The sequence below is a fragment of the Poecilia formosa genome, unplaced genomic scaffold (assembly GCF_000485575.1).
Source record: "Poecilia formosa unplaced genomic scaffold, Poecilia_formosa-5.1.2 Scaffold25, whole genome shotgun sequence".
Taxonomy (NCBI): Eukaryota; Metazoa; Chordata; class Actinopteri; order Cyprinodontiformes; family Poeciliidae; genus Poecilia; species Poecilia formosa.
The window spans coordinates 1,751,548-1,778,172 of NW_006799964.1; the positions used below are offsets into that span (position 1 = coordinate 1,751,548).

At 38.7% G+C, this 26,625-nt stretch overlaps 1 protein-coding gene across 5 annotated transcripts; it reads left to right on the forward strand.

Annotated features, from left to right (window-relative positions):
• The first annotated feature begins 6 nt into the window (after positions 1-6).
• trim36 (tripartite motif containing 36) lies at positions 7-26,301 on the forward strand. Of its 5 annotated transcripts, XM_016669501.1 has the most exons (15): positions 7-138; positions 5,445-5,679; positions 9,733-9,798; positions 11,437-11,517; positions 12,398-12,744; positions 13,631-13,777; positions 14,871-14,966; positions 15,526-15,663; positions 15,847-15,962; positions 17,683-17,804; positions 20,426-20,543; positions 20,618-20,823; positions 23,142-23,325; positions 23,474-23,587; positions 24,132-26,301. In XM_016669501.1, exons 1-15 carry the CDS (start codon positions 76-78, stop codon positions 24,499-24,501), a joined length of 2,403 nt encoding a protein of 800 aa, XP_016524987.1. In that variant the 5' UTR covers positions 7-75; the 3' UTR covers positions 24,502-26,301. The 5 variants fall into 5 exon arrangements, with proteins under 5 accessions (XP_016524987.1, XP_016524989.1, XP_016524988.1 ...); XM_016669503.1 differs by lacking the exon at positions 11,437-11,517; XM_016669502.1 differs by lacking the exon at positions 9,733-9,798.
• Positions 26,302-26,625: the final 324 nt, after the last annotated feature.

Sequence of the window (26,625 nt, forward strand, 5' to 3'; positions counted from 1 at the left end):
CCCCCAATTATTACTGCGCTTTACTGAGCGGTCTGAAGCGGCGAGCTTGCTCTGGATCCATCCCCGTCTGCAGCCATGTCAGACTCCGAGGACATGACGGAGTTCGCCAGCATCGTGGAGCGGATCGAGCGGGGAGAGGTGAGACTCAACCCCGATGATTTATGGCTCTTCTGACAGCAGCGGTCTGCCTGTCAGCGCCGGGGGCCGGCCTGCAGGCTGTCAGAGGCGGGAAGCCATGCTCACTTACACCCATCTATTCTATTCTATTCTATTCTATTCTATTCTATTCTATTCTATTCTATTCCGATATGAGCTATAATTAGCCTATTCTATTTGCTTAAAGTGGATAAAGGCTTAGCTCCTATTATTTCTTACAATACACATCTGCCTTTCTGTTCTCTTTAAATGTGCAGAATGAATTATCATACTGTGAATTTATAACCATTTGCAAGCAATTTATGTAGATTTATAAACTGTACTAATTTGATCCAAGGGAAGCATTTTGGCTTTGATCTGCATCTCTGTTGGGTGGGTTTGCAGTCTGACAGATCATTGACTTCCGCCAATATGTGGGAGCAGTTCTCTTTCAGACAAAGGTGTTTGCTGGTGGAGCTGCTGTCTTTGCCCACCTCAGACTGGCAGAATGAGCGCCAATGTGTGTTTCTAGTCAGCTTTTAGGTTTATTCACGCGTGCACAGAGCCGTGACAGAAAAAAAAAAGAGAGCAGGCTGTATGGACCTGAATCACCACCACAGTTTCTGTGATGCAGAATAATTTATTACGTTTTGCGTAAGCTCTCTAACAACATCCCATATTTTTCATCTTAGCAACTTTACATGCAATTTATTAGACATGTTTCTGCTTAAACAGAGCTAATTGAAGCACATAAGTTATTCACACAACTCGGGTGCAGGTCACTCAGGCATTTGATTAAATATGTTGGAGCATGCACACCAGTCCTAGACGCACAAAGTTTGAGACCTTTGTCTATAGTCTGTTTTTTATGTATTGTGCATGAATGAGGATTTATTTTACTGCACATATTACTGTTAACATTTAGCACATTAGGTGTTTTGGAGGGCTTTTCTTATTGTAGCTATGCATTTTAAGGAGAAAAATACAACAGTATTTTCCCTACATTTGCTTGAAAAGTAGCATCATACATACCCAAAATACTAACACGTGTTAAATTACGTATTGTAGTGTTTGCTGGCATAAATCATTTTTGTGGAATATAATTAACCTTTGCTATTTTTCATACTTTTTAAAAATAACTAACTGCAATTTAGACAATATATCAAAAGACTTCAAACAAGGCATCGGAGAATAATTCCCTTTACCCGACTCTTCAGAAACATGAGGACTGAGACAAAGGGATAAAATATGAAAAATTGGATTCTGGTGCAGCTCAATGTGACCAAACCACACACTCCTCTCACACATTTACATTTGTGATGGTAGAGCAGAAAAGACCTTTTCTGGCACGCTTCCTGAACAACCAGATAGGATACAAATATCATCTAATGGTCGCCATGGAGACTTGGCGCCCCACACCCCCCACACCCTTTCCCAAAAAGCCAGTGCCACTCCTTGCTGCAGCAGTTTGAGAAACGTTTCCCTTTTCTGAAGTAAAATAACTAATCTGTATTGTTGAACCCAAATGAAATAGAAAAACTTTAGGTATTTTTCCTTGACAATAATATATTATTTGAGCTTCTACTTCTATATGCTTTATACATTTGCAGTACAAGTTATTGTATTGTAGTTATTGTAACTTGCCTAATCCAGATCTAACATTGATCTTTGCCTCAAAAAAACATTTCTCCCTTTGGTTGTGAGTTTTGCTCTAGATTGTCCATCGTTTTTTTGTTTTTGTTTTTTTTTGTTGCAACATTTAAGAAACAGATTTTTATTCTCTTAATGTCAGACATATGTATTCAGTAAACCTAGCGACCATTGGCCTGATTATTTCAACAGTTTTGAAGGAGCTTGGAGTAATCGGTGTAATCAGGATGTCCCACTGTGAGGCAAAACTGGAGCACAGGTAAAGGTAGAGCAGGGGGACTTTACTCAGCCAGCTGGCAGATCTCAATACAAAACCTCTTTTGTGATGCAGAGAAAAGAGATACTGTCTGCAGTATTAAAGAACCACTGACCTACTAACACATTTCTGCTTGCTACGGACAAAGAAAGTTATTCCACTAATGCTACAGATACTTTCATTGCCCTTTGTGAGTTTATAAGTAATAATTTTACTCCGCCCTTAAAAGAGACTCAACATTTTTTAGGTTGTCTAACCAGAACTCTGTCACTTTTACAATGCTTCATGTAAAAGTGAGATCTACATAGATGTGATAAATTATTCACATGATCTGAAACAATGGCAGTATAATCAGTGTAACTCTCTGACCCACAACAAATATTGGGAAAATTTGATCAGTCTATTTTGCTAAATGCTAATATAGTTTGGATTTGATCAATGGAATCCCAGCTTGGTGAACAATTTCTTTTAAATTTTGCTAAGTGACACTTCTACTTTTCCTCTTGTGCTATGCATGAAACGTTTACTCTATAAATAAATATATATTCAACAAAACATAGTTTTCTCTATCCAGAGTGTATGATAACTTTTGGATTTTTTTCTATCCTTTTGGTGCTTTTCTGTTTTATTTAAATTAACTGAATCTGCATAACCAAAAGCCAATTTTTTATTATTATCTTTTATCATTACTGTGTAAAAACTGTAAAACAGTAAAAACAAAAAAATTGTTAAAAAATTATTCTTTGGGCTAATTTTCTCTTAAAAAGATATTCCTTTCTGTACTGAAATTGAAATAAAAAATTGGCTTGTTTTTTTTTAAATTCTAGCTAAATGCTCTTGTTTATCAGAAATAACCTTTTGAAATCGTTAACTTTTAACTTTTTAGAAAATATGCAGTTTTTTGGAGACTATCTCAATCATTTTATGACTGAGACGGTTCAGTTCTTATTCAGCAGGGTTAACTCAGGTTATGTGAATGGAGTCATTTGCATATCCCCTGTTTTGCAACTTCATACAGGAAAGTAATTCAATGCTATACTAATGTATTTAAATTATTTTACACAACCAGAAGGACTAGGTGGCCAGGGACCTTTACAGAGCATGATTCAGAAAACATGAGTTCATACAAAGGTAGAACACGAATGTGTCATTTCCCACTTCTGTTTTGGTGTTCCTTACATAAAAAAAACAACAACAAAAAAACAAAAAACAAAACAGTATCCATGCTGATTAAGTTTTAGATTAGCTCGTTTTATTTTTTCTCAGTTCAATTTAATAGATGAGGGTTGCAAACGATGTGAAGAGTTTTTGTTTGGAAAAATGTCAGGAAAATTGATGTAGCTCTCTGGATTTTTTAAAAAAGGAGTGTCACTGAGTGGAAACTTGTATTGTAGAAATTCATCAAAGCAACAAAGAGGGCGTTTAATCGGGTTTTTCCTGAAGTCAATAAAAGCAGCAGCAGTAGTCTCACTTCCCAGATCCACCCCCCTCCCTCCTGCCTCTCATACCCTCCCCCCGGGCTGCACTCGCTGCTGCAGCGGAGTAGCTGCTGATTCACCCCCGGACAACCGGCGTAGCGTGGCGTAGCGCGGCGCGGCGTGGCGTATCGCACCGTCACTCTTTATATTCACGCTGCCCTGGCTACTTGGCATTTTCCCCTGCTCCCCGTCAGGAAAGTTTGCTGCGGTTTGTTCTGGACTAATTGATCGAACGAAGCGTTTGTTTTTTTTTAAGCCCACAGAAAGAGAAACACAGTAGAAAAGAAAAACAAAGTTTATTTTATTTATTTATTTATTTTTTGCCTCATCATGACCGCGGAGATGCGGCGAAGCAGCGGTGCATTTTCGGTAAGAAGATCATGTTTGTTTCACTCATTCAGCCTGTGGCTCTTCTGCCTGCTGCAGTTGCAGGCAGAGTTGTCCATTCATTGCTGATTCGAGTCTTTGTTTCCGTCTTTATTGGGCTTTTCTTCCGCTTGTGGGCAGCTTTGTTTGTCTCTCTGTCATTAAACTTCCTTTATCTTCTGGGCATTGTTGCTTTAACACGCTGGATATGTGGCAGCTTGGCTTAGTCGCACCGTCTGAACTAAATTAACAATCAGCGGCTGGTTGTTGGACGCAGAAGTTGGCGTGCAGCTTTTAGAATGACTTTCTTATCCTCACCTTATGTTAAAACGTGAGATACTGAAGCGGGTATTTGTGTTTCTCTATATTTAGCCAGGGTTAATCCCGTGTTATGTAATCTGGATGATTCGTGTAAAATATGGATAGAATTGCTCGAAAGGCGATACAAGCATGAAACTTTGCGTAAATGTTTTTATTTTTATTTTATCCAACAATGTTGGGGGGTAGAGACGAAAAAATGATTATAATTGTCTTAGCAACGGTCTCTTGGAAACCATTTTATTATGACCAACTGTTTGCACTCATTTTGTAGTAGTTAAAAAAAATTAAACTATTAGCAGAGCATAATTTATTGATGAAAATGCAACCAAACTATTTTCAAACTTAAACTTTTATTTGGTTCCAAATGAACATGGCGATGACTATTGTAATGCTATGAGAAATGTTGGAAGAACATGGTAAATTGCTGTTTATGGAGGCTTCATTGGGTCTTTGTGAGAAATTGAGATCACTGTGACAATGGTATGTCTCTGCCAGAGTTGGACCTCAAGATACTGAAATATTTGTGAGATGGTTCAAGATCAGATTTTCAAGCATTTCCACAAATACCCAATTGGATCTGACTTTGGACTCTGAATAGACCGGGGATGCCCAAGTCCAGTCCTTAAGCTCTACTGTCCTGCAGCTTTTACGTGCCTCCTTTCTAGAATCAAACGGCTCATCAGCATCTTTTTACCTCTGCAGAGGCCTGTGAGCATTCATGTGATTCTGGTTTGTAGAAGGAAGAATGCATCTCAAAGTTGCAGGATGGGACATGTTGAGGACAGGATTTCAGCTCTCCTGGCCGAGACCAGACCTGAATGTTCTCTGATGTAAACTGTTACTCTGGACATGTGCTAATGGGTGTCGCCATGCTGAAGGGTGAACCTCTGCCCAATGTTTGAAGCCTTTTGGAGCCTCTAGGGTTTTATCAGCGCCCCTCAAATCTCACCACGTATGAATAGAAATCCCCAGAATGCAACGTTACAACCACCATGTTTCACATCTGTGCTTTAGCCAAAATGTGTACATCTTGGTGTTTACCAACCATCAAACGCATTCTTTCATGTTTGTTTCCCCAACCTGGCTTGACTTTCCTTATTTTCTAACCAAATACATTTTCATGATTCTGTATGTTGGTGACTTGTGTTCAGGATAACATTCCCATTGGGAGTGAACCTCAAGTTTTAAGCATGTCTTATGGTGGAAACGCTGTTGGTAACGGAGTCCTCCGCTGCCAGGTCCCGATCAAGAACATCGAGCGGGAGCTGATCTGCCCCATCTGCAAGGAGCTCTTCACCCACCCGCTCATCCTGCCCTGCCAGCACAGCGTCTGCCACAAGTGCGTCAAAGAGCTGCTGATGCTGAACTATGAGGACTCGTTCGACGCTGGCTCTGAGAGCTCAGTGCCGGGCAGCCCGCGGTCCAGGGTGCCTTCCCCCTCCATGGAGAGGCTGGACAGGCTTGTCAGATCAGGTGAGTTTGGGCGGTAAGGAAAGCAAATTGATTAAATTCTCCTGTGGCTGGAGTGAATTTTTTTTCTCTTTTTTTCTTTGTATTCCAGGAATGGGATTTACAGTTGAGGTGATTAGCGTTGGGGATCCACCGCGTTTAGTTATTAATGGGAGCTGCTGTCGGGGAAACGGTGCTTCGACCTGATTAGCAGCTATTTGAGCTGATGGAAATTAATAACCAGACCTTGGGAAGAGATGGGTGTTGGGTCATGTCTATCGGCTTCCACTGAAGTCAAAATTATTTTTTCCACAGTAGTGTTGACTTCCTGTTATTCTGTTCCTCTTGCAATTTCCTTTTCACTTCAGCTTTTAACTCTGCTTTCAAATCGCACGTAGTTCAAAATCACATTTACTTTATAGAAATGTACATTATCTTCCACGCTAATGAGCAGAAATGGGCAGTGCGAGTATTTTGTGAACAATAAGCAAATTTTTAGCTAATGCAAATGACTGGTTCAGAGTGAAAAGGCTTAGTTTGAGCAGCAGGAAGTAGGACAAGTATCTGTGTGTTTAAATGTGGTGCAGACACAGCCCTCCCTCCTGCTCTTGTCCCACATAAACTGGAACAAACTTTAGAAAACTGTTAATTTCAGTCAGCACCACTTCTAATCTCATTCTTTAAAGGCACAATGGAACAGAAAAGGAATTTGATGGGCTGCTGGGGTAAAGTGCAGAGACGAGATCTGTCTGCCTCCTGATTGTCTCTGTCGGCTGCTTTTAATGCACCTGCGGGGAAACGAATGCCTCCTGGTCATTTATTTTTTATTTTGGGAATAAAAGAGTAGCTGCAACCTTCCAATCCTTCTACAGTTGTACGAAATGTATGTTTACTCGTTTAATTTAAACTTAAAATTCAGGGTTGGTTGAAGTGAGGTTGAGACGCTGCATGCTCAGATATCTTGATTATCCAGAGTTGGGGATTAGGATGATGGGAACGAGGCCTTTTGAGATGAATGAATGAATGCACTTTATTAATCGCAGAGGAAAATTCACATCCAAATTAACATAAATCATCCAAATAAAACTGGAACAAAGCACAAAGCTGGTCAGCAATTAAAAGTAGGATTAGGCTGGTGTAACTGCAAGAAATATTTTCATGTTGATGAAGGGTATACGTTTTTAACTTGACTTTTTGAATAAAATTTAAAGCTGTAGCCCTCAATTATTTTGAAGAGATGCATGTCTGATGGAAATTTAAATCTTAATCTAAACTGTATAGTTTTTATTTTTATTCTTTCAGAACTAATTCTCTGGATAATTTATCATTGTATAACTTGTTCCTTGTTTCTATAAATTTACTCAGAAATTGCTTCCAAGTAGATTCAACAATTTTTATTTTTTTGTTTTGTTTTTTGGTTTGATCGTCTCTGACCTGACATGGCGTTCGGGTCAGAGACGTGCCGGGCATAAACTCAAGAATGTGAATTCTTTCTGGTCCGTGAAAGCGTCATATTCAAATGCTAAAAGTTAAACCAGCCACCTTTGACTCTACAATTAAGAGTCTCCTCAGATAACCCATCAGTAAGGTATTCAAAAAATAATTGCAAGAAGGATAAATTGTCAATGAAACTAGTTTAAAGAGTTTATTTTCTATGACCTGTTGAAACATGTTTACTGTCCACTTGGGCTTTTTTTTTTTCTTTGGTTACTTTTTAGTTTTCAACCTCTGTCGAAAATGTTCAATCAGAAAACATTGGCAGATGTATGAAGACCTGGCTTTATTTTTGGTAGCGAGATTCATCACCGATATATTTTTCTAACAGACTGTTTTAAAACTCAAATATGTAGCCATGTTGACTCATAAAGTGTCAGTAAAGCAGTTTCAGAGTAACGGCTGTCACACCTCTGCTCGCAATAAAATAATCATTGACTTATTGCAGGAAGTTTAGAAAAAATATTTTCAATTGCTGTTAAACCTCATAGAGAAATTGGAATAATATAGAACTTCCCTCAGGAGGTCAAAGTTTTCCGAAAACAGATAAGAAACCGAACTAAAAATTCAGATCGATGAATCTGTTGTGCCTTACTTTCCAAAAATGCCCCTGGCTATTTCAGATTTGACACGCTGTAGTTATGAACCCGAGATGCCACGTTGCCATAATGAACCAGAGGAACCGAAATCCCTGGAGTACAGTGAGGTGAATGGCTTTCAGTAAGTTATTCAGCCTTGGCTGAAAAAACCTCTGCATGCTTTCAGACTCTCATTCAGAGCCTGCTTCAGCAGCCTGAAAGAGCTCATTCTTCACAGACAGGACTGCGTCTGTTGATGCAGGAAATGATCAAATCCTCCTTTTAGTAAACAAATGACACAACTTGCTGGTGCAGAAACTAACTTTGTATTTAATATTTGTTGTCACTTTTTTCTTAACTTGGGCTTTTTTTTATGGGTCTTGTGGAATTCCCTCTGTGATTAGTGGTGAATTTGCTCACGTCTTAAACGCATCTAATCTGCAGATTAAGAGGCTCAGGTTCTGTGGGATTGGGGTGTTTTTTTTGCTCAACTTTAAGCACACTGCTGGCTCAAACTCACAAATGGGGAGACTTGTTGTTGTTCTGCCCCCACTCCTCGGAGATCAGATAACGTGTAGCCATAGTGATGCGACTTGCCTGTGAGGAATGAATGAGGGATTAGATGAACGGAGGGAAAAAGACTTAAGCCTATATTTGTCGGTAGCCAGCTTGGACAAGATGTACTGGGAAGGAAGTCGGTGGTCACAAAAACCTTTTCTTTTTGACTATTGTTTAATTTTGATGATGAAATGCATCAGTTAAGATAAAGTAGTTTAAATGTCATGGAGATGTTTTATACAAAAAAAACTCAATTGCACAAAATTGAGAGGTCAAAACTCTTGCGTGAACAAATCCAAAAAAGAAACTAGCGTTTATTGTTGACCAGTAAGAAATGTGATGAATTTATCTCCATAACTGATAAGTTTCAGGTGTGAAATAAGAATGGCTTTATCAGCTGTATATAATTGGATTAAAAAGTTAATGGTTGGGCTTTTTGTCTGTTGGGTGATATCTAAAATCTCTGCTTTCAAGGACTTTCAGTTTCAAAGACCAAAGTTTAAAGGCCTAATATAAGGTTTGCTAAACAAAGATGATGTGAAGCTTTACCTTGGTCTTTCTGGTTGAAGGACAAGAAAAAGCTACAAAGATTCTGTTTGTTTTGTTTTTTTCCACAGGAACTGAGCCCCTTCACGCTACTGAAAATGTTTCTTCCAAGATGTTTTGGCACTCTGATTTACTCTGTAGAGAATTGTAATGTAGGAACAGCAAGACACAAGGTTATTTGTCGCCGTCCCTGCAGACAGATACTTTCACATTCTATTTCGGTTTCTATTCCTGAATGTTTATTTAATGACTTAAGAAACCAACTTTTGTAAATCAACACGATGCTCTGCATGTTAACTGGTCATTTGGCTGCAGAGACTGGCATTTAAAAGCAGCTTCATAACGGAGCTACACAAAGGATTTTGTGACAGAAATTAAATTGGTTCCAAGGAATCTCTGCCCCTGGTTGCCACTAGAACTAGACTGTAGGGAGGGGGGGAATGCAGTAAGCCTTGTAGTGCTTAAGTAGAATATTGTATTGTCTAAATATTAGCCTCTCAGATAATATTGGTTCACATTGATTTGAGGTCGATTAGTTATGACAAAATATCAAATCGGCAGTATTTTGAAAAACGGGTTGTAGGTAAAACTAGTTGTACAAGTTTTTTAATCACTGTCAGACTCTTCTGACCTGATTCTTAACATAAAACATGTTTGTGGTGCCATCATTTTCATGTTAAGCCCTTAAGCTTAAAGATAACCAATCAGAATTAAGCGTTGGTTAAATATACTTTTTATTCACAACCTGTTGTCACGTTTTGTTTTCTTGCCTTTTCCTTAGTTTAAGTTTGCTTATCCACTGTAATGCTTCTACCAGCTGGATTCACTCGTCACTTTCACATCATGTATCATTTAATTTTTCTTGTTGGTCTCATCTCACCTCTCTGTCCATTGCTTGCAGCCGCAGGGCGAAGGTCGTTTGGAAGTCGAGGTAGACGCGGGATCCGTGTTTTCAGTAGCTATAGTAGTGAGTACAGTGTTGCCATAGAACCCCTCTAAGACCCTAGTTTGGTTGAACCTCTGCCTCTACATTTCCAACTTTACCTCTCAACACAACCATACAAACCCCACTCTGTCAGATGGAAATTGAAAGGAATATTTATCCGTAAAGAGGCCAGCTTGATAAGAGGGTTGTTTCATGCTGATAAAGGTTTTGAAAATGTTTTAAAGCAGACAGGGGCCCTCTGCCAAAAAGAACACAAAGGACCAAAATTGGTGAGGAAGTTTCCTGGGAGTTGGTCTAAAACTGGAATGTGTGTTCATTGGCTCGACTTCATAAATCCTGCTGGCGAGTAGAACAGTTTTATTAAGAAGGATTAATGTCGTTCTCAATGTGAAAAGATAACGGCATATAAAGTTGAAAGCCTTAAGCATGTTTAAGCTTTCTGTGAGTCTCAAGTATTTTATGGACAGACATGTTTGCCCTCCAGCTCTTTCTCTTTAATCCCAAACCTGACAATCATACCATAGCTAGTAAAACAACTAAACGATAAAAATGTCTCGTCTACTGCTAATTATTTTATACGTTTGAGGTTTTAGATGAATCACACCGATGACTTAGAAAACAGACTCAATATCTACTTTGTTGATGCTCAGCTTTCGTTAGGATCAGGAGTAACAAACTATTCAAAAAATATATTCACCTCTTAATCCAAAAACAAGATGCCTTGGAGCATAAATAAGTTTGAAAGAAAATTGAAAATGGGCAACAAAGATGATTTTGAATTTGAAAATAAAAACCAACTTCTCACAAAATTACTTGGTCAGAGTCGGATGCCATATAATGCCAAGTATTGACTCACCCATCCATATCAATGGCATGAGCATTTCCAATCACATCCATTCATACATGTACATAAAATCAGGACCGAGGCAAGCAGACTGCCTCTACAAGCATTTGTGAAAGAATGTGTCACTTTAAAGTCTTTGGTAATCTTCAACGTTGTAACATGAAATGCCACCAATTTTCTGCAAAGACGAAAGCGAAAGACCTCCAGGGATTGGGAAAGTATAACAGAAATGTAAACTTTTTGTTTCAGATAAGTGATTATTATTGAATAAGAAACAATTCAAGGAACTTTTGTTTTCTTGATTGTGGGGACAAATCTCTTGGAGGAAATTGTCCCTTTTCAGACCTTCAATGACTTATTTAAAGCTCTTTCTTCAGCTCTAGAAAATAATTCATACATGGATAGTTTTGCTATAGGTGTATTCTGTCTGCAGTCTATTCACACACTCTGTCCTGAGTCGTCATGCGGTCCGAAGACATCCATTTATTGATCATAGAAATGACTGTGGGGTTTATTAGTTGCTCTAAATGAGGCTTTCATCATCCAATGACTTATGTTGCCATAATGTGCATTTATCTGTAGGAAGGTTTTGGTTCATATTTTGCCCATATTCAGAGTTTACCACCTTCTAGTCAACCATCCCCACACAGTCACCATCTCACCTAGCATGCACATGGCTACACAAATCAGTTTGCTGCTGCTGTGTCACAGCTTTTTACTTTCCTTCAGCTCCACCTTATTCCCGCAGAAGTGCTGTTTGAAGTGGCCTCCTTGTGTGTTTGGCTTACCTGAGGAGTGTTTGATTTAATTTCCAGGTCCCAGGAAACGAAGTGGAAATACTGGCTTGCAAACTGAGATAAATCCAGCACTCCTCTCTTCCCCTGTCCCCCAAAAACGTGAAGCAATATTTTGATTTCTGTGTGTTTACTGACTTAAGTTTGCTGGCTTTCAGTGTGGTCATACTGCTTGTCTCTGTGATGTGATCTTGTGAACAGTTTGTGCTGCTGCCTTGTTGTGATGCTGCTGCAGCATCGGTAACAAGATGGGTATTGTGCAAATCTCTTGAAAGCTCTGCTGCCCCAAGAGATTTTTAGTGTTGAACTGGACATTTGTGCATTTGCTTGACATTTATATCTATAGCATTTTACTACTTTGCCTCATGGTTATGTTCTGTTAAGATAATTTTTATTTTTGCAATGGGAAAACTCATTCAAATCACTGATTGCACTTAAAATTAGCATCACTTTCATTGTAGGTGTTGGATGACATGGATATATTTTTAATTAGCTGGTAGGTTCCAATCTTCATCGATTGCAGTCTTCATCTGATGAATCCTCACTAATGCTCCATTCTTCCCAGTTGGTTCCCCTTCTGTACTTTTTTCCTCTGGGTGACCTCTGCTCCCTGCATTGCCTGTGCTGGTGTTTTGCTCCATGTTTCTGAGCAGTTGTCATTGTGGAAATAAAGCACAAAAGGAAACATGCAGAGGCCCTATTTGTGAAGGCTGCGCACAATGGCATTTTGGCCTTAAGATCATAGCCGGCATGTCACCCCCAATGATGTAATGACCCAGAATCTAGCACAGATGAGGTCTCGGATTCAACAAAGACCCCCATTTGACTCTCATGGAAACTATTCCCTTCTTGTAATTCATTACATTGATGCTCGCATGTCCAAATAGAGCCTCTAACAAGACTGGAACCATTATGGCCTGAGGGTGTGAATCCAAATGGCACATGACCTTTACCTAATGCATGGCTCTTTGCTTTCCTTCAGGTTCGATCTCATCCCCGGGCTGGCGCCGAGGGTCTGTGACTCCCCGGGTCACCGCCATCCCGTGCCCCGGCTGCCAGCATGACATCGACCTGGGAGAGCGCGGCATCAGCATGTTGTTCCGTAACTTCACCCTGGAGAGCATCGTCGAGCGTTACAGGCAGGCTGCCCGCGCGGCCGTTGCAATCATGTGTAATGTCTGTAAACCTCCAAACCAGCAGGAGGCAACCAAGAGCTGCATGGACTGCAAAGCTAGCTACTGCAACGAGTGCTTCAAATTACACCATCCCTGGGGCACGCCCAAAGCCCAGCATGAGTACGTTGGTCCCACCACGAATTTTAGACCAAAGGTAAACGACAACGCTACATGCGAGATGTGATTATGTGAAGGCTGCACATAATTTTTTTTTTCTGAACAGTTTTTTAGTTTTTGACTGCCAGGTCTTGGATCAGTTTTGGACAAAACTTGTGGTTTTAAAGCTTTTTTTTTTTTCCTCCAACACTCTTTAAGTGTTACTAATGTTAAAAAAAAAGCTGATTTTAACTTGCCAAAATTAAGCTTCTATTGAGTATCTTTTTTTAAATTTTATTTATTTATTTGTTTTTTAGGTTTAGAGAACAAACATGAAAAATACCCCTCGTGATTTATGTAGTCAGTATCTTTTAAATTTGAGTCTGTAAAATATGATCTTCTCAAATGGAAACTTTGTCTGAAACGGATAAATGCATTGAATACTAGCGCTTATTGCTAACCGTTAGCCTCGCCATTAAGCAGCGAGGCTAACATTTACAGCAATTAGTAAATTTTACTGCTTCAGATAAAATGCAAAGGTTACCGTGTGAGGATGAAACCTAAAAAGATTCATAGACTTTTAGAGAAGCTAAATTTAATCAAACTGCTCAACTTAAAAATGCTTGACCTCTATGGGGGACCTTGGCATTTAAAAATGCAGTTTCATCTCTGTGTATTTTAGGACTTATTATTATTCAGAACTTCCTACTACTTAAAGTTCAGATCCTCTTCCCGTTTCCCTTCAGCTCATTTTTGATCTGTGTTGCTTCAACCTTGCATGCAGTTATCTGCTCTCCAGCCGACTGTTTCATACATTCTTCAGGTCTAATTTTAACTCCTTGTTTAAATGGATGCTGTAACTCTATAGTATGCAGCTGTGTGCAGCACTTGTGCCCCAGACGACTTCCTCAGACAATAATGGTGTGATATGTTGAATTTCTCAGGTGCTCATGTGTCCAGAGCACGAGATGGAGAAGGTGAACATGTACTGTGAAGTCTGCAGACGGCCCGTGTGTCATTTGTGCAAACTGGGAGGGTCCCATGCCAACCACAAAGTCACTTCGATGAGCAGCGCTTACAAGATCCTCAAGGTACAAAGACGGTTTGCTTTCCTGAAGAGAGAAAAAAAAAGATGAGTTGGAATAAACTTAAATTGTTTTTCTGCTTTGTATTTGGGAGTGCTACAAAAAACTTTCTCCAGATAACAAAGATTATAGTCTGAGTGAGTCAGTGGTGATGTTGTCATGGGCTGAAAAGCACTTTGGACTATTGATATTTTTGCAATAAAATCCTACATGTTGGACCTCGTTTGTTACAGGGGAATGCGTTCAGTGCGTATGGTCACACATTACAAAACTTCCACTGTTGTATTTAACTTGAGTTCGATTAAGTGTCGTATAGAAAATCTCATTTGCATTTTGTATTTTATCATCCCGTACCATGAATCGGCGAGTCGCTGGATCTTTTTCTCCTGTTGTAATATTAATGCTTCTTCTGTGTGCACCAGACTGTTGACGATTCCTCTGTGGAAATTGAAACCCAAGTGGAGAAACATCAGATTTATGTCCCCAGCATAGTTCATTCTTGTCCTTTTATATTTTTCAAAATGTATGGACCCCCCTAAGAACCCAGAATTTAGATTTGAGACTTTGTTTGCTGCGGCTACGAAAAAAATTCTGAAAATTAAACCTTAAACGGAATAATCTTGGTTTAAAAATATGAAATGGTTGATTAAATCTCTGGTGCTATTCAGAGCACGTTCACTGCAACCCTGTGTGCTCGTCTGTGTGGCTGCAAACAATGCATTCTTACATATTTAATGAGACCATTTGTTCCTCATCATTCTGCACACATTGTAACTTCAGAATAGATTGTGTATCAAATGATCTGAGCGGCTCTGGAAACCTCTGTCAGTGAGTTGTTTTGAGTTTCTGCTGCTTCTAACACTAATGTACACTCGGAACTACTTACAGTTGCTGCTGTGAATTGTGGGATGGGAGGTAAATATTGATCTGACCCAAGGCTACACAGGATGAGTGTTGGCACAAACAGAATTACACAAATGAGATCTTAAAGTGGTTCCATGTTTAAAGCATTAGTAAAAATATACTTGAATGCATGATGTTCTACAAGTTGTTTGAAATGAAATATTCTTTAAATGCTGCTGATCGTCTGTATCCCTAGGAGAAACTAGCGAAGAGTATCCATTATCTCATCAGTAAAGAGGACCAGGTCAGGACTCAGATTACTGAGCTTGACCGGCTCATCAGTCAGACGGAGGTAAGGGAGAGAGGACGCTGACTCATGCTGCTGCAACTCCTTCATTCTCTGCTCTGCTCAGGGTTTTTTTTTTTTTATTATTGTACTTGACATTCTGAAAATATTTTCTAACATGTTTTTTTATGCAATTAAAGAATACTATAACATAAAAGAGATATGGGGAAATTCATGAATATCGATGCAACCTATCAGTTGGTCGGATACTCTTTGTATGAAGATGAAACTGAGAGGAATCCAAAGCTCAGTTTGAACTCAGTTTCTTTAGACTACTTTTTATTTAAAATGCTCTACCCTTTTCTCTTTGAAGTTGGACTTTAGTACACATCCTATTAATATATCTGAGCACAATGAGAGAATTTTGGGATGCTCTTGAGTTTCAAAATGAATCAAAGCTGTTCTCTGTTGGAGACTTCAACACCGTAGTCTTCAGAATATTTGGATATAAAAAGCAGTTGCATTCATCAACCTTTCATTTATCTTTTGCATTTTTTTTATATGCATTTTTTTTATTTTGGGGGGGTTTAAATTTGTTTTTATTTATTTATTTTTTTTCCTGAAGGAAAATGGACAGCTTGCAGAGCGTGAAGCCAACGAACATTTTGAACGTCTGTTTGAGACTCTTCAAGAAAGAAAATCGGAGATGCTGAGATCCATTGAACAGTCCCGTAACAGACGCATAGACCAACTGAAAGGCCAGGTAGAAAACATCTTGATATACGTTTGGCCAATTAAATTAAACCTGGATAATTTAATTATATGAAACTAACTGAGGCGTTTTAATACGTTTAGAAACTGTATGCTTTTATTTGTGTTTTTAGAGTATGTATTTTATTATTATTTTTTTTTTTTTTAATGTGTTGCTTCTTTAAAACTTTTGCAGGTGGAGGAGTACCAGGGTATGTTGGAGAACAGCGGCCTGGTTGGCTACGCCCAGGAGGTGCTGAAAGAGACCGATCAGTCCTGCTTTGTCCAGACTGCAAAGCAGCTACATGTCAGGTACACAGCAGAATATTATTGCTAACTGGATCGATTCAGAAAAATGATCAATACTCGGGTTGGCAGTTGCACGAAGGATCTTCTGCAAAGTTAAAGTAATATTACAGCTGTGTTTAAACGGAGCTTAATATTACAGTGCAATGCCTAAAACCAGGAAACATGAAACATCTACTAAAACACAGTAGCTTTTAATTTTTTTTTCATGTGATGCGATGAGATTAATTGACTTAACTTTTTTTAATGTTTTTAAAATAGTCTGACATTCATTTTTGTGAGCTTTAACCTCTCGGCCCCTTAAACATGCATATAAATTGTGGGATGGAATATGATTTATTAAACATTTTAAATTGGCATGCAGAATTTGCATGCATAGCATTTGACTCGTGTTAAACGTTGCATGCAGACAGGTTGATTCAATATAGCTTGCGTTAATTTACCCATTAAATATTTTGTGCAATATAACCAGCTAAGCAAATGGAGAAGTATGTATCTAACCGAAAGTAAAAACCCTGCTAGAGTTTTGACAATAGTGCAGAAATCTACAAAAGACAGGTGTGTTACTTAAACTTGACATTGCAGACAAATATGGCAACAAATCAAACTCTGCAACCAATGTGTGGCAATGGGAGTAAATGGCTAATTCACCGTTTCTATAAAATGGGCTTGCATAAATTCTTAACGCAGTATAAAGACACTTAACTACATAAGATCATACATCCCCTCGTTTCCTCTCGACCTCGTCATCCTCAGAAACTCGCATACCCGCTCACATTAATGACATCTGCTCACACAGACGCACAACTCCATTTATGCTCTTAACAATAAAACACAAATTCACTTATTCATACACTCCATTTACTTTCTCACATATGGAAACGCATTACAACTGAACGCATCTTTGTTTGTTTTTTTTGGTCAAGATTTAGTCATGTGGATGAACATTTGGAAATCTGTTATGGCCTCTAAGTCCAGGGGCAAAACTTGTGCAGATCTAATGCAATAAAAATGCTTTTAACTGGAATGTTGCAATGTATCAAATCACAATTATGATCATAGCTACAATGCTGCCAACATTTGCAATCCCAAAGGCAGCACTTACAGCACCATGCATTCAGACTCTGCTGGCCAATCATAATTGTGGCCAGAAGGATAAACTTTTATACCAGTGCCAGATGTAGATAAAAAATTGCTGATGGAGTGATGGGACCATTGTGATGATGTAAAATGGAGGAAAGTCTGACTATTTTATTTATTTTTGTTGGATGTCTTTACTTGTTCCCTTGCTGCTGTTCTTAGTTGGGTTGGGTGGGTTTATTTTGGTGTTCAGCCTATTAAAGTGGTTACGTATGTGACTGCGATGTGTTGGGAACACAGTCACGTGCACAGAAGGGCACTTAAGGAAAGCTTTTTGCTGCAGTGGCCCATCGGCGCTGAGTGTTGCCGTATCTTCTGCACTAATCTGCTTAATTAATCTGCTTTAGCAGCTTTGGTTAATCTGGGAAAGTTTTCACTCTGGGGAATTACAGTGGCGAGTTTAGTTTTCTTGTTAAAGCTTTCATTTAGTTTATAGTTGGTCTATATTTGATTGCTTAGACGACCCCAGGCTAAAAACTGTGAAAGATCAGACCTCATGCAAGATGGTCTCTTCAGTAAATATCTGTGTTGATTCATTTTAACGTTTGTGGGATTTTTCTTGATTTCTTTCTTGCTTGTTCTTCAGGATTCAAAAAGCCACCGAGTCACTAAAGACCTTCCACCCTTCAGCTGACCCTTGCTTTGATGAGTTTGTGCTGGACACGTCCAAAGAGGAAACTTTGCTGAAAGAGATGTGCTTCGGTGGAGGTATAGCCACTCTGTTGCATTTTCTTTGCTTAAATCTTCAGTCTTTGTCTGCTTGTGTAATGTTTCTGTCGTCAAACTTAAATTAAAAATATGCTTAGAATTTCAAAAAATATATAGATTTTTGTCAATGAACATGCAGCTCATTCTTGGACAACTCCAAAAAAAAAGCAAATAAAATAAAATGTAGTCTTTTTTTGTGTGTTCATTAAGCATGTGGACACATTCCCTGTACTCGGCCTTTTGGTTTAATAGTGCTGTTGATGGCCATAACAAGTGGTTTATAATCGCCTACATGTCGCATGCTCAGCTCTGTGAAAGGGCAAAGAGGTCAGAGGTCGTCTAGGGTAAGCAAGTTCAGCAACGGATACAATGATGGCAATACGATCTACCATGCTCTGTGCCGTCTATGAAAGAACATTAATAAATACATGCACATATAGAATGGAGCCCATTGACATATTCAAGATGCAATAATTATATATTATATAAACGGAAAGCCGTATACAATTATCTGTTCAGATGAGCGCATTTGAAATATTATACTGATTTGGGAGACAGCTGAGGTTAAAATTACCCGACTCTTATGAATGTTGTACATCAACAATAAATTTCCAAAACCCTCTAGAAAATTCCAGAAAAGATTGAAGTTAATTATTTTGTCAAGAATGTGGGAGATTTTCTTTCCTTTTTCTTTTTTTGATGTAAAAATAAGCTTAAATGGCCTTTTAACTCCTCGTTTAAATGCGTTTGTCCAAAACCTATATTTTATATCTAGCTCAGTGGCAGCTGTGTCTGAAGTCTTGAATGTATGTAGGAGCTCTCTGTCAACATTGATGTGCATCAAGCCAAGATTTCTAATCGCTCTCCTCCTCCTTCTGTCTCTGCTTAGTTTGATTACAATCAGAAATACCTTTAGTCTTTAATTATTAGAGATGGACTAAATCTAAATCGGCAGTGCTTTTTTAACACCAGGAAGCTGACTTGATCTTTTTTTTTTTTTTCATGCTTTTTATGTGAAAGTGTTGCCTGAATCGGTCCTAACAGTCTTTAAGGGAAGAGTTTAACAGATTTAATGGAGCAGTTGGGTGGCAGCTGTATCGACGTTACTCTAATCTATACAGCCTGCAGGCCTTTGCTGCAGTGACTCACTCTCTTGTGTTCAGAGGGAAAAGATGCTGCAGAAGCTTTTTTGTGCTGCAGTAAATGAGTTCAGGTCTTGGTGGATGATGCATCAGTAAACACAGAACTGCTGCATATGTGGAAGAGTGCGCCATGCTAGGAGTTTTCATGTCTGCACCTGTTTGTTGGGGTTATGCAATAACGATGATCAGTGATTTTTACAGAATTTTTTTTCTTCATGGCGATTGTGTTTCCATGTCTTCTGGTTCTGTGTTTTATGATTGAGGATGATTAATCTACTCTTAATAGCCCGTGAAAGACTTGAACTTGATTCTCATTTGTGCTTCTTTTCCAACATTTTCAAAAAATGTTTGGTCAAGATAGTTTCACTAACATCCTCAAAACAAGCCTAATTTTGTCAAATCTGTACTCGATCTTACATTTGTCACAACCTTGTTGCCTGATTACTCATCTGCAAAAAAGACAATCCCTCTAGCTTGGTGTTTGGTTTTCAGAATTATACCAAGTGGTTAAGTAAATAAATCCAAAATGAGATCCCCATCTTATGCAGCTTTAACTGATTTTGCAGACAAAATGTGAAATCAAAGCACAAAAAGATGTAAACGGTGGATTGGCAATGGTGCTCTTATTGTATTGTGATTTTCAGAAGTTAATTATTTAACTCCATTTGAAAATGCACAGTGCCTTTTTCAAAAAGGAGAGCAGGCTGTAAAGAAATGTTTTCCAGACAGGTTAGTTGAGTAAATCTGCATTGGTAGAGCTTTTTAAAAAGCAGCCAGCAAGGATTTGAAAAGATGAAATGAAAACTGAAATATTGAACGAGTGAGAACGTCGCTCTGTCAACTTTTAGAAAGTTGGCGACCTTTCAGGTTAGTGATGTGAAGTGTAATGTGCTGAGAGTTTTCCCTAAAGTTTGTTTGATCTCTAACGTCGCAGTATGACAAATGAAAAGCAAAAGACAGATTTTATGGAGGAATACTTTCTCACAGCACTGTAGAGAAACAATTAAGAAATTAAAGAGCTGTAAATGTTTTTAAAGCTTCTGTGAGATGGTTGCTGTTTCTTAGGCAAGCTCTACTTCCTGTAAATGGAGAAATATTTTAAATGTGTGGAGGAAAGGTCAACTGGGAGTGAGAAGGAGAGGAAGACTGTCGGTGCACGGGGTGTTTCTACTTCCAGGCAGCGATTCTGTAAAAACCTTTTAAGCTCCATTAAGCAAAGTCCTCTTATCCTTTCTGCTGAGTGGGAAGTGATGATCCAACCCAATACGTTTCTTAAATTAGGACAGTTTCATTCTTGTCAAAGTTGATAATGAAGGGCAACACTTCACATTATAGGAAAACTATTTCAACTCTGCTTTGTCTGAGACAAATTTCAAGAATATATGTAAACATCATGGTCTTTTTTATTATTTATTTTTTTGGACATTTACCATTTCATGTGTAGATTTAATTCGTTCTTTCTGCTCCCCTCTCTACCAGTCCCAGACCCCCCTCTGATTGACTGGTCCCACAGCAGAGTTTACAACGAGGCCTCCATCTGCTGGAGGCTCTCTGAGGACCATCTACCAACAGATCACCATGTTCTAGAGTATCGCAAGTACGTTGAATTATAACAGTCACTCAACGCATTATAATGAGAAGAAATCTTAATTCCATCATCTTGTCTTTCAGACTTGGGGGACAAAGCCAGTCTCCATCTCCTGGGAATGGAGAGGACAATGGCGTCTGGAGGGCTGCAGACAGGGTGTATGGGTCCAGTGCTCTGGTGCACGACCTGGAACCTGACAGTCTGTACGCCTTTAGAGTTCGAAGCTGCAGGAACTCCATGTTCAGCCCGTACAGCCCAGAGGTCTCCTTCCACACTCCACCTGCACCTGGTAAGTTATTTTTACCCTTTTCCACTTTTTTTTTTTTTTTTTTGGCATGGGAGTTTTTTTTTTTTTTTTTTTTTAAACGGTTTCATCTCTATTAGAGAATCTTTTTTTTTTTTTTCTTGTGTAGTTGAGGAACTGTATGCATTCTCTTGATAAAGTTGGATTTCAACTTTCATCATTAAAAAGATCTGCACTTGCAGAGCTACTGGAAAGTATGTCCATGTACTGTATAGTTTATGCAATCAGTATCTGGCTGCGCCTGCTTTTGCATAAATCCCTTCATCAACTCAGCCTGTAGGTGCTCAACTTCTGGCCCTGCTGAGGTGTTGAACAAGCGAGGGAGTTATTCTTTTTGCTTGGGCATCTTTTACTACCACACTTTTCCTTCTACTCAATTCTCCACTAATATTTGGTTACATCACTCTGAATAGCAGCTTCTTGCGCCAAAAAAGTGCTGGACAACTGTCATGCCATTGTGTAGGCCGTAACATTGGTGTTAAAACATTTTCTTGGTTTAATAACTTAATTTTTGTTGGAAAGAATTTTTATGAATCTGTGATTAATTTGTCAATTTCACTCTTGGAATTAGAGAAATGAATTCATTCAGGTGTCAAACTGCACCTCTCATCCTGCTTGCACAGTGTGCTTGGCAATATTGAAAACAAATTCAAAACGTTGACAAAAAAAAACATGACAAACGAGACAAGAAGTCTTCAAAATCCACTTGAATTAATGTTTTATTCATGTTTTAATTTGAGAAGCACCTGTACTTCTAAAACTAAACTATTACAGAGATGCAAAAATGTAAACCAAGTAGAAAAATCTTTTACTAAAATCCCCCCAACTTCAGCCACTTCAATAGATTGTTGATGGTGTCAAATGCATTAAAGGGCAAACGGTCTACTGGAGCCACAATCCCCCTTTGTTGGCCTCATTTTGGCAGAAGCAGCTAAGCTCCTTCTCGCTGCAGTTTCTGGGAGCAACTGGTGACATTGTGATCATTTATTTTCTCCTAAAAAGATCATCAGATGACAAATTAGTTTTGTTTCTAAATACTTAATTGTGTTGGCGTGCCTACAGCAGGAGGTAATGAAGCAGAAGGGCTGTTTTTTTTTCTTTTTTTTTTTCTTTTTGTCTTTTAATGAAATTGGTTACCATGGTGATTTTCTAATCATTTTTGATGTAGCTAAAAGCAGTGTAGGTCATGTTTGTGTGGGAGGGAACAGTCTGACAGGTTGGAAATTCAAACTGCTGGCACATCTTTCTTGGCATCGTTTGCACTTGGAAGGAGGTTTATCCAAAATGTACTTAAATTCTCTTGTCTGGACTTCAATATAAACTGAAAAGATTGGAATCCGTCCAGTAAGTTACCTTCACTATTGTCTCTGTTCTGGTCTGGGTATGTTGGATTCAGATTTGTATGAAAATGCATAGATTTATTATGGATCTTTTCAGACACAAAATCATCTCCCAACATATTTTGCAGTAATTAAAATATTAAACTTTTTCTAATCATATAATTTAAGTGTATAACATACTGTAGCTTTGATTGTGTGTGTATTGTATCAGGATTATTTTTTTTTTTTTGTGTGTGTATTGTATCAGGATTATTTTTTTTTTTATTTTTTTTTTTTTGGTACAACATATCTTACTGGATCTTTTCTGTCCCTATCTCTTAATATATTAAGGAAAAGCATCTTTACTAGACTGCTGCTGACCCAGATTTATTCCATATTTTATTGGGGATAAATAAGTTTTATATTTTCCTTCAAGCATTTATTGCTTAGTTGTTGGCTTGCAGCAGTCCTGCTATTTCAGCTAACCTCAGTACTGTGGCAGAGCTGCTGTTTACCCCTCAGCTAGATTCATCTATTGTGTTCATGCCCTAGTTGGTATGAGGACTTCCCTGATAAATGCAAATGGTTTGGTTTTGCCTAAAGACGACTTGAGGTTGCGGTGGGATGGCTGAGTGAACATGTCGGCCCATGTGTCCTGGATTACTGTAATCATGGCCTTCGGCCCAAAAGCCATTTATAGACTTCATTTAATTGTAAGGAGATGATGTATATAAATGGAGCAAGAGATAAGAGGTGGCGATTCTGTTGGTGCATAAACCTTTTATAAATTTTAAAATGGTGTCATAGCGCCCTCTTGTGTTGGTGTCAACCACTTGCCTTTTAAAAAGTCCAACTATTTACATCCTCAAGGTTTCTTCTAAAATTAACTATTAATATTTTGACTTATAGGACTTTTATTCCTGATTTCTTTTTTTCTTTTTCTTCCCATAACCATCCCCATCTCCTCTTTCTTTCCATGTGCAGTTTTTAACTTCCTGTTCAGTGACAAGTGTGGATTCAGTACCGAGCGCCTAATTTTGAACAATCGTCGGGATGCTGTGGAGAGCGTGGCGGGAATGGCTTTCCTCCTTTCAGCAGAACGTGTGCAATCCGGCAGCTACATCGGTCTGGACTACATCATTGGGGACACGGGCATCTCCCAGGGGAGGTACGGAAAAAAATAATGGCATAAAACAAAATGCTTAATTTGCAACATCAGCATATTCATTAAGGATTAGGGGAGTCATATAACTGCTATTGTGTCTGTTCACAAAATTGTGGGGGAGAGAAAGTGAATAAAGCTTTGTCTTCTCCAGACACTACTGGGCCTTTAAGGTGGAGCCTTACTCCTACATGATTAAAGTTGGCGTGGCTTCTGATACCAAGCTGGCTGAATGGTTCCACAACCCAAGAGACACCAGCAGTCCAAGGTTTGTGCTAAACAGACAAGATCTAGGTAACAAACACAAGGAGTTCTGCTAAACGACTAAATCTGCTAACATAATCCTATTTATGCAAGAGAACTAGTGTGAACTCATAAAGAGCTTACTCACAGACAAAGCCGACCTTTCACATTGGATCCACTCGCGTTAAACCAAAGAAAAACCTTATTTTGACAATTAAAATCTGTGGTAATTGCATAAGGTGATAAGCATTCAGTAAGTAATTGGAGAAGAATTTTATTGTATTTTTTTTCATATCAGAAAATCATGTGTGAAGAAAACTGTTTGGCTCCAATTTTATATATATTTTTTTTTTGACAATTTGTTGTCAGGAAGGAGAACTGTAAAAGACATCAAGCTGGCCTCTAAATTAGGTGTAAAAATATTCATCTGCAATGGGTGTCGCCTTAAAATAATTACAAGAACTTTTGTGTCACAAGCTCAAGTATTTCAGTACAACTTGGTGAAATGCAGGTGTAAGGATCTGTTGGGAAAGAGAGGATCATCCTGAATCTTTTTTTCCTTTCTCCAGGTATGACCACGACAGCGGACATGACAGCGGCAGCGAGGATGCATGCTACGAGCTCTCCCAGCCCTTCACACTCATCACCCTGGGCATGGGTAAACTCTTTATCCCCAAGGCCTCTTCTTCCTCCTCCGTTTCCAATGCAAATTTATCATCCGGCGACCCAGGCAACCGCGTGCTTCCCATGCCCCAACGCCTGGGCGTATGCTTGGACTATGACGCACATCGGGTGTATTTTTACGACGCCGACACCATGAGGTGCCTTTTCGAGAGGCAGGTCGACTGTTCGGGAACGATGTTTCCAGCCTTTGGTCTCATGGGCAGTGGAAAGGTCCAGCTGGAGGAATTCATTACTGCTAAAAAACTGACCTTCTGAGAAAGAATGGAGGGAAGATGTTGATGCATTAAGACTTTAATAAATTACCTTTTTCTTGGGTATTTTTCTGTGAAAACCTAGGGGGTACGTTGTCCTGTGAGGGTAAAATTCAACCTTTTTTCTTAGCGATGGGCCAGTTATCAGCAGGGCTTCTCTCACCCCCCCCTCTCTGTGAATGAGATAACTGGTCCAATGTGTCCACATGCAGAGGTCTTCAAAGATTGATATGAAAGGTCATCTTTGCAAACCAAAGTCTCTGTATCTGAATTGTCATTGACCTGCTTTTATTTACCAGCTAAGATCAGCCGTTACTGAACTGGCTACAGAATATGTAGACGCTTTAAATATTTTAACCTGAAACAACTTACACTGGGACACTGCTTTATTATTCTAGATCATTTCTTGTTTTTTTTTTAAATGGTTGATGGTTCTGTGTGAAGGTAGCAGCAAAGGTTTAGATGTTAGAGGATACGAGGGAAGGTTGCTGCTAGTTTTGAAGCTTGCGCCTTTGTGCCTTTTTTCCTCCCCCTCCTTTTTTTAAAATAAAAAATAATCACACAATTACACAATTGTTGTATCTACCAGTTTACTCTAGTTTATCACTGAAAACACTACTAGTTTCAATGTTGGCTGTTTTGCACATGAGTAAATTGATGGACATAATCTCTTGCTTTCATCACTGCGTATATATTTTTTTTTCATTATCGATAATTGTGAGCACAGCAGTAAACAAATGGATGTCTTGCATTCACATACAATTTGTTCTTATATTTAATTATGTGACACTCACTTTTTTTATTAGCACAAAACACTAAATTTATCTGCAGTGTTGTCCAGTTACCAAAATCTGCTGTACTTTATAACTGCGATACCATGAACAGCCTGAAACCTTTGGCTATGGTGCTTATTCAAGTGCAACACACAGCTTTGTCACCTCACAGCCTTTTAACAGTTTAAAGGAAGCATTTATTCAGGTTTGTCCAAAAAGTGCCATCACAAAATGGTACCTTTAATTTTGGTGCACAGCCTTTAGGTGTAGCATGTTAACCTCTTTACTTTTCAAGTTTGGCTGGCATGGTGTAGTTGCTGTTGAATTTTAGGGACACATCAGATGGACTAAAAAGTTTTCGGACACCACATTTCATTTGGTTAACTTTGTTTGTTTTTTTTATGTGCCTGCACATGGGTTGGTTTGTACATCTATGTGTGTGTGTATACATATATATTGAGATTTCTGGAGGGTTAGGGTAACCGGTTTGTGTGTGTTTTCTCAGGTTTTTAGCCCAGATTTGGGTCTGAAGCTACCTACCTCTGTCACTCTGCCCTGGAAAACCTTAACTGCTGTCCCTTTCCTGAAAGAAACTTCTTGAGTTTGTTTATAGCTCTTCTTTTCTTTGTAATGGTTTCTAAATTTTGGTTAGGGTAGGACATCAAGCTGACATTTTTTTTTTTTTTGTGTACATACTAATCTGGAATTTGTTTTCTGTGGAATAAAGTAAATCATAAATGTTTGGGTGTTACTGTGCGGAGATGTTGGCCTGTTCAGCTGCCTTTTGTCAAGGGATTTTTTTTATTTTCCAATGGAACAAACTACTTCTCTTCCTGTTCAACGTTCTTTAGACTTAATCAATTTTTGGTGTAAAATGTTTTATTATTATTTTTAAATCAATAACTGATGTCTCCAATTTCAAAGAGGAATATTCAATTAGTGACGGTGTGCGTATTTTGTCCCACGTGTTTTGCATCCGTTTTCACTCCAGTCCTCACAGACCTAAAATCATATCAAAAAGTACACAATCTCCAAAATCTATGCATTTAATAATTGGCTGAAAGAGTTCAGTTTTATTCATACACAGAATGTATTGATCACAGAACAAATGGCTGAATGTTCTATATGCAAGATTAGTTAAGAGTTGCAGCACATATGTCATAATGCTTAATGTATTAGACTTTAAATAATAATGCACCCTGTATATTGCATTTGTCATAGATTTGGTCCTTAATGAATGCACAGATTGGCTCCATGCTTAAATACAATGTTGCACTTTAGTGATCTGCAGCACATCTGCTCTGCAGGTGTGTTTAATACTAGTGTCGTGTGTGTGTGCAATGGCATCAGAGGGG